General features: G+C 43.1%; 1 protein-coding gene across 3 annotated transcripts in view; it reads right to left on the bottom strand.

Moving 5' to 3' along the window:
- Positions 1-14842, bottom strand: part of CACNA1G (calcium voltage-gated channel subunit alpha1 G) — a 148625-nt gene that overhangs the window by 25862 nt on the left and 107921 nt on the right. The window contains exons 22-27 of one of the 3 annotated variants that reach the window (XM_059864663.1): positions 12758-12884; positions 9942-10067; positions 9262-9351; positions 8484-8697; positions 5953-6003; positions 19-170 (exon numbers count right to left, since the gene is read on the bottom strand). In XM_059864663.1, coding sequence (XP_059720646.1) covers positions 19-170; positions 5953-6003; positions 8484-8697; positions 9262-9351; positions 9942-10067; positions 12758-12884 — 760 coding nt within the window. The remainder of the gene's footprint in view (positions 1-18; positions 171-5952; positions 6004-8483; positions 8698-9261; positions 9352-9941; positions 10068-12757; positions 12885-14842) is intronic. The other 2 variants (XM_059864660.1, XM_059864661.1) reach the window with 2 other exon arrangements.

Genomic DNA, 14842 nt, shown 5'->3' with positions numbered 1-14842 from the left:
ACCAGGCTGTTCCAGTACCTTGGGCTGCTGGTAGTGCTCCATGGCCATGGTGATGACATTGAGGCCGATGACACCAGTGATGAACAGATCCAAGTAGTGGCTGGTGCACATCTGGTGAATCAGGAGGCGGAAACGGGAGTAATCCGAGTAGTAGGGTTTACACTGAGCTTCTGCAGTGGGGAGGAGAGTGAGAGGCAAATCAAGGGATTTCTCTGCATCTTTCTCAAGTCAATGCACCCTCACTCTCCAACTCCAGAGACGATAAATTCTAGACCAATCACAGCAACATACTGTCTTTTGTATTTCCTTCTTTCCTTGCTGGCATGTTACCATTTTTAATACACAGCAGGGCTCCCGTCATCTTATATCCATTAAATATTTTCAGTGGGACATGCTCTATACTCAGCCTTGTATCAGGGATCAGGGATGAGGTGAGCTGGGACTAGTGTGGTGCTAAAAATAATTTTTCTCTGTAGGGAAATTTAAGTTAAATTTAAATTAAAATACCAATTTTTGTTTCTGTTGATCTTAAAAGTCCTAAAAGCATTAGAAAACCCAATTAATGGTCAGATGCTGGGGACAGATTTTACTAAAAATTGCCTAAAAGCACAGGCCATTGAGTATGTGGTGGTCTTTGAAAGAGTGCAAATATATTATGTTCTTTGCAATAAACTGTAGAGACAACAGAATTCAACACCTTGGCTGTCAGAAAAATGGTCCATAAAAATATCAAGGAAAACTGATCAATGAGCCTTAGTGATCAGAAAATAACAATCCTCCATTTAGACAAGATTATCAAAACGCAGATTTCACTGTCCAACTGTGTCCCATGTTTGGCTGCCTCAGGGATGACACATGGACTTTAGACCCCAAATGTTCTGAGGGATAAACTCATTTACTCACCTAATATCTAATGAGGAAATGCCAAGGCTGAGTATATAATTCAGCACAATTTTCAAGAAGGCATTATAATGCAGATTGTTGTGGAAAGGGCTGTCTTGAAAATGTCAGCGTATAATATTACCCTCATAATTAGATTATCAACTGGTTATGAAAATTATAGAGCTGTAAGAATTGCACCGTTGATATTTAGTGCTCCAGAGCAAATGTACAGTGCTCCAGAGCAAATGTACAGTTTGGTAGTCCAAGAAAAAATGTGGGGCAAAAATGATGCCAGGAAGCACAGGTTCGGGTTGCCCCAGGGGAAAACTAATTTTAGAAGATTGTATTTTGTCTGGAAATAGAGCTCACTTTGTCAATAGCCAATGATACTGCAATCAAATCCATAGATTTATTGGTTTCATGTGCTCCCTGCTTCATAGCAGGATCCTGAAAAATCAGTTTTGTTTTTTTCCGTAGAGACAGACCTTTCCCTACCAGCTCAGGGACCAAAGGGAAGAAACACTCAGCAGTTTTATTCTGTAGGGGTTTGGAAGGTCCAAAATTCTGTTTCAGTGTCATCAAATGAAAGGCCGTATTAATATTCACTTTCTGATCTGCAGTGGGGTTTAGGTGATCAGCACCTGAGTGCTAAAGCACAGTATTGATGAAAAGGTCTATGAAATTAATTTTCATGCTGAATCTATGGAGTGCTTATGAAAAAAAACAGACTAGTAGCTACTGACTCACTCACAAGACTTTGTCAGATATCTCAGAATCTGCATAAATCTCCATAAAGTCAAGATATCTAGATCACATTATGCTAAATTATGAGAAGCAAATTAACTAAAATGTTTGAATACAATTAGGTTAGGAATAGGACCTATTTTTATGAACCAACTTATCATCTCGGAAAGAAACACCATTGTAATTGGATCACTTACTTCTTCTACATTTATGTATAATTCACATTCAAAAAGAAAAATGTCAACGTTTCTACCTTTTCCTGCAATGGATTTGCTTATGAATAATGACACTGGAATTTAATTTTTTTTCTCAGCTTTGACTGACAGTTAATTCCAAATCCTACAGAATAACACCAATGCTGTTAGAACAGAGAGAGGATTTAGAGAGAGGTTGTAAATGTTTCCTGTGCAGGGCTCCTGCACCTGGATTAGCAAGTGCATGACCTTATAAGCGGGGTTGCTAATTGCTCAGATATCTGCAAAGGCTTTTCCCCTCTCCCACCATATCTCCTGTTCACCTTGCCCAGCACCCAGGTCTCCACAGGCAACCCTCTCTGGATGCTGGTCTCACAGATGCCCTTGCAGCCTTTGAAAATTCCCAGTGATAAATGTTCCATTCTTCTCCATTACCGTTGTTAAGAGGGCATTTGGCAACCCATGCTTACAAATCATGTCACCACTCACTACCCCAGTGTCCCCATGCCAGCCATGCATCTTGGTGCCATATGGATGCTCCCACACACAGGCTAACATGCTGCCTGAGGGCTAGGGATAAATCCCCACTGTGTCTAGGTGGGCAGGGAACTTTCTGAACAGACAAACCAGTTTTTACCATTGTGAAAATACCATGTCTTTAACGTGACCCTGCAGAGTTCTGCAGACAATTTGGGGATAGATCTCGTATAATTCCTCCTGTGCAAAGCCCGTGCCTCCTATTACACAGTGCCATTTGTAATTATTGCAATAAAGAGCTTAACAATACCAACATCTTGGGAAATACAGACATCAGTTAAACTCCGGGTGGTGAACTTCACAACTAACACAACACCACATTACTGTACCGTTACAATACACTGTGTCAAGAACAACAAGAGCTCTGGGTTAGTCTTGGGTTATTGCTGGAAAGGTTAATGTGGCTTCCAGGCACATATGGCGTTAAAGAAAGGCAGAGGGCAAACCAACAAAGAAGAATTGGCAGAATGAGAAAAGATGAGGAAATACAGTAAAAGCCCACTATGAGACATCAGGCTGGTAAACAAGGTGTAAATCAAGCTGCTTCACCAGGGCTGGGGGCCAAGGCAGAGGGAGAAGTGGGTCAAATCTGGAGATCATTACACAGGATAAACTTGGCTCAGACCGTGGATCCTGAGAGATCTCCTAACCCAGGTAGGAAGGAGATGTTGCAGCCAGCTGGGAGGTGGTCTGAGCAAGTGTCACCCGACCCTTCCTCCTGGGGGTGATGGTGGTCCAAAGGTACCGACTGTGCTGGCATGGGAAGCAGTGCCTGGAGTGTGGTGCACTTGGCTTTAGCTCATCACTTCTATGGGTTCTCAACTTAGGTTGTATCCCAAGCTTCAGTACTCAACTCTTGGCATCAAGTTGTAGGATTATAATTGATCCCCTTGACATGGTCTGGGAACTCACCACTGTTCCCTCCTGTTTGGTTGGAAAGTAAATGACCATTGCTGTTGCAGGATAAATATTTCCCATTCCAATCCCTGTCTAACTTTTCCCAGGCCAGGTGCCCTTGGAGTTCAGCGATCCCAGACTGGGTTTGGGGCACCAAACTCTGTACTGCATTTGTCTGATAGCAGTGGTATGTCACCTGTGAAACATCACCAGTGCCCAGAAGAGCAGCACTGGGGCACCCCTGTTTTTGCTGGGCAGTGCCACTCCCAGAATCTCCCAGGGCTCGGACAGTCTCTGCCAGCACAGCAGGGAGTGGGACTGGGGCCACTTTCTTTCCATTAACTGCATTTTTGGGGGGGAATCAAGCTGAGCACACAGCTCCAAAATATCTCAGAGGAGCATCTGCCTCCTAATATAGCCCTGTCAAGAGAGAAATTGCCACTTTCCCTAAGGTGACTTCGAGCTGGAGGTGCGTGGGCAAGGGAAATTGGAATTCACAAGAGTGGGACAATTCCATTACTGTCTCCTTCAGCTTCTTCCTTCTCCTATAATAAGGAAATTAACTACTTTGCAGGTTTGAGTATCTGGAGGGCAGCGGCAAACCAGTGAGCAATTGAGCCCATGACGCAGCTGGATTTACAAAATGTATTAAGAATATCATTAGGTTAAAAAGTAGTTTACACTGAAGGAACTTGTTTGATTTAAACACAGAGTTTTACTTGGCTTTCATTGTACTGAATGGATTAAAAAAAAAAAAAAAAAGTGAAATGGAAAATGATAAATTATTTCCACTGGGAAGATTCCAGTTGTGATAGAATGTAGACTTGGAGAAAAAAAAAAAAAAAAATTATAAAATATTTCACTAAGCACCAGGCAGCAGCACACATGCACACACGTACACACACAATATCATCTTGTCTTCACAGAAAGAGGAAAGACGCCCTCTGAAAGTGCCGAGATGTGGGAAAGCTTTGGGTCACAACTCCAGATTCCTAACTGAACCACAGGAAGTTCATCTACTGCACCTGGCGACTCATTCCCTAAATTCCCAAAAGTCAGGTTCAGAAATAAAAACCTTGTATTTCCTCATGTTGGTGCCTGCAGAGCAGCTTTGGACATTCACTACCACTGGATCCAAAGAAAAGACAGGAAAAAGAAACACACAGCACAGACCTGACAATTGTACACATCTCAAGGGCAAACGCTAAGAGACTTTCTGAGCCTGCAAGGGATAATGGAGGGGTTTGGAATGAGTTCCGTGTCTTAAAAATAACAAAAAATAAGACAGCCTTGATGCAACTCTGTAGGACCAGAAGAGGAGTCACAATCAAGCAAAAAGAAGAAAAAATAACCAGATCACCAAACCCAGTGAGAGCCGCTCCCTCATGCTGCACCCATTTCACAGGAGAGGCCAAGAGGCCCAGCAAGAGCAGCAAGAAAGACAGCAAAGAAATATAAATATCAGGAATGGCAAAGGGAAGGAGATTCAGGATTTATTAAAGCATGTTGTGATAAGTTCCAACAAGGCCTTAGAAATACAAGGTAGAACCTCTGTCTCCTTGAGTTATCTCTGCAGTGAAAGCCAATTTTTATTTAATCAAAGCTCCCTGCAATCTAAGAGAGATGGATGGAGCCCTGCACCCATCTCTCACAGGCTGCCAGCAGTGGCAGCCTGTGCACAGGTGAGAGTTTTAATGGCACAATTTTTTTAGATCATTATTTTTGTCGAAAATTACAGCTATATTTGTTTCTATGTTGGTGCCTCTTGAAATATTCAGGCTAATATTCTTAAGTTATGAATTAAACAAAATGCTTTCCAGATCAAAGCTTCTCCTAAAAATAAAAACAGTAAGTGATGGGTTTGCAGCCCTGAGCATCATCCTGAGAAGGGGGCTGGGAAAGGGAGGTGTGAGCAAGTGTGTGGGTCGAAAGGAACAGCTCAGACCTGATAAGTGTTGAGTCCAGCTGGTCCATCTCCACCAGCACCTGGAAAGGCTTTGAGGTGTATCTTTATTTCTTTTAATTTACAAGATGCTTCATGGATTGAACAGCTCTTAATCAATGCACAGAATTTACACACTGGGCTGCACAATGACTAAATCCCGTGTCCACAGTGGGGGACTGGTGTGGGGTTGAGTTCCCTGTTGAAGCAATGAGGCTACACCCTATACTGAATTTTACCCTGCTGAAAAAAACCACTCCCTGGAGTACAGTTTGTGGAGCCATAAGCAAGGGCTGAAGAAATAATGAAACATCCTCCCTAAGCTTTCCAAAGACACACACCTGAAAATTATTCAGACTCCTAAGCTGCTGGTTGGAATGCTAAAGTCAACAGTAGAGGACCCATTTTCACAGTCCAGTCATTATACTCTTCAGAAAAAAAAAAGCTAAAAGAACCAAAAATTAAAAAGAATTAAAAAAAGCCATGAAAAGTCTGACAGTGTCTTAATGAAAACCAGAGGGAAAAAAAATACTGAATAACGTAAGATGATTGAGGAGTAAATTAAGGGTTTGCAAGTGTCAGTGCTGAGGCAAGTCTGCAGACTTGCAGCTCAGGATGAGATGCGTGTGCCATGAAGGAAGCAAACAAGCTTTGCACCAGACACATGGTTTAGTGGGATGCCTCAGCCACGGTGGCCAACCATTAGTGACACAGCACTGCCATTCAGAGGGACGAGACGTGCCAGCTTCCCAGTACCTTGCACTGCACTGGCTGAGCTCTCCATTAATATATCATCCAGCATTAGATCTAAAAGAATGAAACGGCATTAATCACCCAGCAGGACACATAGCAAGACTCCCCAGCCCCTGTGGAGGTTCCTGTGCCTCTCTGTTGCCTCTGCCAGGAGTGTTTCCTTGTGGGATCCTTGTGCCTTGTGCAGGGTGGGCTCAAGTATATGTGCAAAAGAAAGAGCTCTTGTGCTTCTCCCTCTTGTGGAAGCCCAAAACATCCCCAAGAATCCCCTCAGTCGATGATGAAGACATTGCTGAAGGACCATCTGGAACACTTCCTGCTGGGACAGAAATACCTCACAGTGACAACTCCTGCACCTGCCCACATCTCAGATCTCACACGCTTCCCCTGTTTGCAGACCCCTGATTGGATAATTGCATTGGAAGAGTCTACAACCAAAGATGACCATGCCACCAGTCAGATATCAATGTCTGTCTGTATTTGACAGCCCTAGGCTGGTTTGGGCATCTGGGGTCACTCAGGAAGTCCAGATGAAAGGAACCTCAGTGCAGTTGCTGGCACAATTCCAGCCCTAGTCATGGTTTCATCTGCAAGTTCCCACTGTGCAGAACAAAGTTAAGCAATGACGTCTGTTGCCTCTGATGGGAAAGCTGGACACATTCAATTAAAACTAATGTTTTGCTGAGCATGGATTGGGAAAACTGTTCTGAAGCAATTTGGAGGACTTCATACTTTACTCTTGAAAGGTTTTTATGGCAGTTGAATACTCAGCAATATTTGATCCTCAGGAAAATATCTGTTTATTGCCTCTTTAATTAGGTCTTTCATAGCACTGAATGAATAACTGTATCTCCAAGGATGGTTTGTGATTCCTTCCCTGTGGAAAATTGCCCTTACATATTTTCTTCATCTATTCCTCTAGCATTATAAATAAAGTAATTAATAATACCTAAACATCTATTTTTCTTTTTCAGAAATATCGTCATTCCAAAACTGCAACTTTAAATAGCAATTGTTCTATCAAACCTTTAAAACCCTTTTCTAACTCATCAGCCTTAAACTGTGCTTGGGAACTTGAGCTAAGCAAAAGAGCTTTCTAGGCATTTTTTTGAGGGGGAAAAAGAAAACCCAAAAAAACCTGAAACAAAAAAACCTCTTTCCATCTGTATCCCACTTAACTGAGAACAGCCTAATGTGTCCTCCAGTGCTCTTGAGGGAAGCCTCCTACTTTACACTGGCCAGTGAGGGAAGCAGGCTTTTGGCATAAACCTAAGTTTGATAGCCAGAGGCTGGTGTGACATATCCTGTTTTGTAACACATTTTGTAACATGTGAAGCTCACGGGACTAAAAGATGTGACCAGAGGAAATGGTTGGGGAAATGCTGAACTAAGAACCAAAGGAAATGGTTGGGGAAATGCTGAACTGAGAGAGGCTGAGGCAACACTGTGGTAACACGGTTCCGTGATTTAGCCTGCAACAATAATTAAACACCTATTAGGCTATTAAAAAAAAAAAAGCCAGACAATATCACCAGCTTTGGAAACAAGCACCTAATCAGATAGCCTCTTAAACAGTCCTGAAGTCTGCTAAAGATGGAGGAGTGAAGGGGGACAGGGAGAGAGCAGGAGGCGGATTGACCAGGGAGAGAATGTGCAAGGCCATGGACAGGAAAGGCAGTGGAGAAAGTTCAGTCAGAAGAGAGAGCATGCAAGAAGAAGAGCACCTCCAAGCTGTGGCCTCTGGCTAACTTATTGCTGAATTATTCAACTACATTAAAATGAAAAGAGACTAAGAGACAAATGTCGGTTTGGAGACTTTTGGCAGAGTGGGGTCATTCCTTGTTTCACCCGTAGAGCACCCTCTAGGCAGGGCTGCACACTTGCACATCTAGTTGGGAGTTGGGTTCAATTTGCACCAGCACTATTTTGTGTAGTTAGTTACTCTCCTTGCCTGGTTGTTTTTTTTTTCCTCTATCTGTATTTCTCAAGCAAATGCATTGATATGTTTCTCTATGTAGTTTTAAAGCATTACTAGAAGATGGCTCTATTATTTTATTACATTCTTGAATAGCAGTGGTGCTACTGTGCCAATAAATAAATCTGCTTGATAAATGGGACTGGTAACACCACTGTGCCATTACAAGACTGTAATAAACCAAATAGTGAATCCAGTTATCAGCAGCAGTGCTCATGACTGAGATTTATTATGTCATCCAGCACTACTGATCTTTGCAGTTGTCACTATTTGTGCAACACTGAGCTCTGCTATCCAAGAAGCTCCAAGCCTGATTATTATTATTTTTTAATTTAAACAACCCCCAATGGAAAGGTCATTGCAAATCATGCAACCATTAAAAAGGCTTCCTTGGCTCCTTGTTCAGCCTAAAATGACACTATTTCCTTCATGCAAATTTTATGGCTGGACATGCTTTTGGGAGAAGAATTATCACCAGATGCGAGGCAGGGAGGGGAGGGAGGAGGGGATTATGTGGAAGGTCAAGCAGGACTCAGAAAGATGTGGAAAGACTACCGACCAGCCATCTGTTTCTCCTTACTCCTTCTCTTTTTCTCCAGCCGGCGAAGCCTTTTTTCCTCCCGCCTCTTGGCTTCTTCCTCCTCCTGGTGCTGCCGACACTTGTGGAAATTCTCCACCACCACTCCCACAAACATGTTGAGGACGAAGAAGGCCACAATCAGCAAGAAGGAAATGAAGTAGAGGAGCATCCATGGATTGTAGTTCATGACTGGCTGCAAAGTGGAGGAAGGCAAATTTCAACTGAATCTCAAAAAGAAGAATGGGAACAAATTGATACAGCTGTGCCATCCACAGAACTCACAGCCCTTTCAGGCAGCCTGCTCTGTTCTTCCTGAAAATTAGAGTTTGCTGAGACATTTTAACTGAATGCTTCTAAAATGTGTGTTGAGGACGGAAGCACCACCTCTCTTCTGCAAAAAGGACAGCAGCATCCTTTGCAGCTATTGTAAGACCCTCATTGCAAACCTCTATCTACACAAAGCACTTCTTTTCTCCTGAAATGACCAAACTGCTTAAAAAGTCAAACCATCCTTTGATAGGTGCACTTCTAACATGAGTTACACCAGTCAGGATGCAAAATCTGCAGGGAAAGTGTTGAGTACAAATCCAGACTTTTTTACTAACTCATCACATCTCACATCTTGGATTAAATACCACCCTGGATCCTAATCTCATAACCCCATTTGACTGTGGAAGCCCACAGTACTTTGCAAATCAAGAGATAAAATATGTGACCATTGACAAATCATTTGTTACAGCTCTGTTGCAGCCTGTACCTGCTGGTCAACTCCCACAGCATCCAAGCCATCGTACATGATATCCACCCACCCATCCTTGGAGGCCAGGACAAAGAGAGACATCAGGGCCTAGAAATGGAGGGAAAAACGGTTAGGCACAGTTGTACTAAACCTCTTTTACTTGTAACATCTTACTCCTCCTCGTGCTTTCCTGCCTGATAATGGGACACTTTGATGACCACAATTTCTCTTGGCAGCAAAACCTATCAATGCCAATGCCTGGTTCAGCAATGAACAGTAATTCGGAAACCACAGTGCTGAAGACAAAAGCAGCTTCATTTCCACCCTCAGGGTCTCTACTGCTCCCACCTAATTAGTTCTTACCACACTGCTAAAAAAAGGCTGTGTTGCAGAGATGGCTGAAAATGTCCAGCTCTATTAGACAAGCCCTTCTGCAAGATATATTTGGTTTGTTATGCAGCAGCGAAGCAATTAAGTGCTTCATGAAGCCACATGTGCTTGTTCTGTTCTGAAAAGAAGTGTATGCCTGCTTGAAAACACTGCCTTTGGGATTTACAGAGACAGAATGCTGTGTATGTGAACTGAATATTTGTTGTGGCTGGCAGTGCCCTGTAAGAAAATCCCAAGGGATAATAAGCCACAGGTTTTAAGTCAAGGAGGTAAAGGAGCAAAGAAGAAGATTACCGTTCTATTAATACCTGGCCGAGATTATCAAAATTATACTTGTGCCGGACCCATTTGTAGCTTGCTTCTGTGCAATCTGATTTATTTGTGATGTTTCTGGTGTCTTCCCCCTGGCACACAAAAAACTTGCCTTTGAAAAGCTGCAAAACATGCAAAGAGAGGAAGTGTCAGGGTTCAGTCCACAGGATTTCTTTGCAGGTGATGGGCATTTCTCTGGGGTTCTCACACAGTGCATGCCAACCAGAGCTGTTGAGGGAACTGACCTCATTCATACAGGTTATTAAGACTGAGCAGCCTGTATAATACACACCAAATGAGAAAATGCATGATTTCACATCGTTTAGGACACCCACCTCATGCATTAAGCTGTCTGGCTCAGTCATCTGAGACTCGCCTAAAGGCCCTTCCTCCTACACTTGTTAGCACAAGTGTAGCCCCAACCAATAGCCCAGACCAGCTAATAGCTTCTTATCACATGTGAAACAACTCTGGTGACTCTCAGCCCAGTTAACAATAAATGAAGTCTAACAGGGGCCCTCTGTCAGCAGAGAAAAGGTGGCAGCAAAGAGACCCAGTGATGGACTAATCTCTGCTCACAGAGGTCACAAGGGGACATGTCCAAGGGGAGATGAGCCCCTAGGGATGACATTCGTGTTGAATCAAGACTGCTGTCAGTCCTGCTCTACTCTCTGATTCTGGGTGCTGTGCCCCAGCTGTCATTAAGCTCTGCAGTCTGCAGGGTCACTGAAATTATTTCCTGTGCACAGCTTAAGGAGCCAAGCCCAGCCAGTGCTGGATATCTGATCCTGAGCTTATTTCCTTTGGTTTAAGCCTAGGGGATGCAATTCCTGGAGAGTCAGCTCCTGATTTATACCTGCATGAGGAACAGGAGCCTCCACATGCTTAATTCTAGACCTGGTGCTTCCCACTCATGGAACAGAAAGTGGCAGGGGTTGATTACTGCTTCAGACAGGATGATTGATGCTAGCAGGATGGATGGTATCAAATCCCAGGAGACAGCCAACAAATCTACTTTTATTTGCTGACAGAAGCTATTGACATTATTGTTGGGAAGTGGGGGGAAATGGCAACCTGCTCTCCAGGCTCCTTAAAACACCACCTGGGTATACGAGAAGAGACACTGATGGGGTTTGATCCATTGTTCTAGACAAATAACAGTAGAAATCATAGTGAACAAGATAAATTCACACACTAACTCTATGGGTTCCCTTCAGAAATCAACAGCAGTAAGATGGTCTCTAGGCATGCAAAATTAATCACTGCTCAACGCAATCATAGAATTTTTGGATGTAAGAAGTATTCCCTGATCCTTCCATGGAGAAACACTATCAGTGGTAAGGCAGACTAGGGATATATACTCCTCACAGAGAAAAATTTTAATTAAGCAGGAAGGTAAATAACTGGTTTTAGTATAATGTCTGTAAATATAACTTCTCCAGGAGCTGGACGGTAATGCCACTCAGGTGGGAGCAGTAAAAGTGCTACTGACAGGGTTTGGGAATACAAAGCCCAGTTTGTAAAAACAATGATCCCCATCAGTACTTCACAGTTTGGCACTTCTGAAAGGAAAAGACCCAGTGTTTCTTACTGGACTTGCTTTATCCACCTATTTCTTCTATCTTATTAATGACTATTTACACATGGCAGCTCTACAACCAAAACAGTTTTGCTAAGAGGACATGCTGTTAGAAACTTTGATGTCTCGATTTTATTAGATTAAAAACCTCTAGTCTGATCCCCAGCTTAAATTTAAATGGAAAAACTAACTGTAAGTTTGAGAGATCATCTTTTTATAGAAAATAACTCTGGCCTCATCTTACAGCTAATTAGATATAAATATTAACTGAGAATTTTGCATCCTGAATACAGGATCAGTCTTGCTTGTATCTACTACTGAATCACATCAATAGTCATGACAATTTAACATGAAGTTGCAAGTCACCAGGGAAAGCATCACAATTAGCAGGGATGAAATTCAAAAAGCATACTGCAAGTTTTGTTTTCTGGCATAAATTTTCTCATGAGTGGTAGATTGTTTTATGGGATATGCTTAGTTTTATGACTCTGTTCAATTTAATGGATGGATGTTGTTATGCTGTAATGCTAAACTAATCTAGCTGCTGAGGTGGTATGGATGGCATGATTTTCTTCCCTGTTTATTTTCAATGCTGTATTTATTATTTAAGCAGTATGTTAGACTAAAATATTATATAAGATACCTTTCCAAACCAAAGCCAAATAGAGTTTCTTTCCAAAAGACAGATGTGACAGATCAGATAAACTTCAGAAAGAAGCAAGTGTTATGTCAGAATATTTATATGAAGCAATCTCTTCTTCCCAGGTAATGAGAAACCAATTGCACTGGAAACTGCCACTTTCCCCCTGGGTTCCTGCACTCCTGGGACTGAGAATATTGCCAACAGTGCCGGCAGGAAACAGACTCAGAAATCTTTGTTTCTGCAAGCTTTCAGTTACACAAACTGTCAGAATCTGAATGAATCTCTAGTTCAGCTCTCTGGAGTTTACAAGCCAATGATTTCAGCTTTGAGTTTCTATTTCCCTATCAGTTTGTAACTAGAAAAAAGGTGGAGGAGAGATTATGGAATCATGGAATAGGTTGGCTTGAAAGGGACCTTTATAGGTCACCTAGTCCAACTCCCTGCAGTGAGCATGGACACCCCATCCCTCCTGACATCAGTTCGAGTTCAGAAAGCCTTACCTTGTGCCATGGGTACAGATACCTTGACCTGGGGCAATTTGAGGCTTGTAACACTTTCAGGTTAAGTGCTGAGGCTTACAGAAGACTCACCTGAACTCCCAAGATCCCAAAGATTATGAAAAAGGCACAGCAGATGACCACAATGTTCCCAATAGGTTTCAAGGATGACATGAGAGTCTCCACCACCAGCTTCAGTCCTTGGGCTCGACTAATGACTCTGTAGGGGCAAGCAATTACAAAAGCTGTTAGTCCTGTTCCTGCCCAGTTTTGCCTCCTATCAAGATAGAAGATATGAAGAAAATAGCATTAGAAAATTTTTTACAATGACAAGTTACTCAAAAATCATGATGGAAAAAGCACTTCTGGAAGATTGACCTGTAAAGTTACGGAGGTCTCAGAGGGAAGGGTCAGCTTTGCATAAATAAAGAGGAGGAGGAGAAAACATACGAGGAGCCAGGCCAGAAAATTCAGCTGTTTTGCTTGGGCCATCCACAGACAGTTCATGCCTGTAGCCTGTCTAGGACTACAAAGAGAAGGCCTTCCACTGTCCTTTCCTATGAAGATTTAGGCAAGAAACCTGATTTCCCTGTCTCAGTCCATGAAATGGAGCTGCCACTCTTACACATCTTCCTGCACATCTGTAGCAATTACAGTTTGGGTCGGAGGGGACCTTTAAAGGTCATCTAATCCAACTCCCTGCAGTGAACAGGGACACCTCCTACTGCTAGATCAGGTTGCTCAGAGCTCCTTATATTTCCAGGGATGGGGCATCAATCACCTCTCTGGGCAACCTGTGTCAGTGTTTTCAGCACTCTCATCTTAAAAAATAATCTGTTGTGTCCTTATAGTGCTGCTGTGTACGGGGACCTGAGCTACCCCTCAGACCATCACAATTTCTGCTTTACACCCATTGCACAGCCTCAGCTCTAAAACAGAGCTGTCCTCCAGGTGAAACTTCACTGGCAGCACTGGAAGCATCTAACCTAATTTCTGTCGCTCCTCTCTGTCTGGTATCACACAGAATTTCATAACAGAAGGTTAGATCATATCAGAAAGTTGAAGAAGCATAATGTGGACTTCATGACTGAAGAAAAAAAAAAGTAGAAAAAAGTAGAAACTGTACTATACTCTCAAGGTTAGTGTTGCAAAGAAATGACAAGTCTTGTGTGATTTAGAGAAGCCATCTCAGTATGCTGGGAAAGATGGACAAGATATGCAGCCTCACCAACCTAAAGGTGGGGACCAAGAAAGGCATTTGAAGAGGTTACATGCCTCCCTCCTCTTGATGCCAACTGGAATTAAGCATTTCACTAGCTCTGTAAATCAGTTTGTACTGATGCCATAGAAACTGCTTTCATGACTCAGAAGCAGTTAAATGCTATGAAAGTCAGAGGAGGGAAGTGACTGTGTGTTTCTGGGTGCTGCTGGTGACTCCTTTGAACACTTGGCTCTCAAATGTGTCCCAAACTTCCCCACATTCTAGTTTCTGCCTGGGTGTCTCTTTTGCCATGGGAGTCCTCTCACCACCTCTCCCATTCCTCCCCAAATCTGGTTTCTACCACCTGAAGCACTGTTGGAGTTTTGCTGCCTGGGCAGGGTCCAAGTTCTCCTCCACTCCCTCTCCCAGGCATGGTGCTCACAGCAGAGATCCCCATTGACACATTCACATCGATCATGTGTGGCCTCTTCTGGGACCACAGCCAACTTGCAACATTCCTCTCCTGCCCTAGGGCCTGCAAGTTGAGTGATGTGCAGTGCTCAATGCACAGCCACCAGCTCTTGCCAAAACTGTTGGGTTTAAACCATATCCTAAAAAGCTAAAGCTTATTTCCTTCGTTTTTTTCTGGTTAAATATTTACTCAAAATGTCAAGGGTAACTCATCAGTTATCACCTTCAAAAAGAAGCAGATGGTGGTATTTTTATCTGCTCCCTTACCAGTGAAACACAAAGAGCAGATGCTGCTATTCCTCACACTGAGCATCTCTGCCAGTTGGGTGCTGCGGCTCCCTATTTCGGATGCCTAAACTTTCCTGAAACTCAGATCCAGGTATTTTAGGGAAGGAAGGAGCTGGAGGGTGAGATGGTTGAAGGAGCAGAAGGCTGCACACCCCATGAGCAGTGTGAGGACGAGTCAATGTAGGCTGCCAAAGCTGCCCACAGGGACTAGCCCAGCC

Source organism: Haemorhous mexicanus, chromosome 20 (genome assembly GCF_027477595.1).
Source record: "Haemorhous mexicanus isolate bHaeMex1 chromosome 20, bHaeMex1.pri, whole genome shotgun sequence".
In the NCBI taxonomy this organism is placed as follows: domain Eukaryota; kingdom Metazoa; phylum Chordata; class Aves; order Passeriformes; family Fringillidae; genus Haemorhous; species Haemorhous mexicanus.
This window is presented reverse-complemented; position numbering and strand designations above follow the sequence as displayed.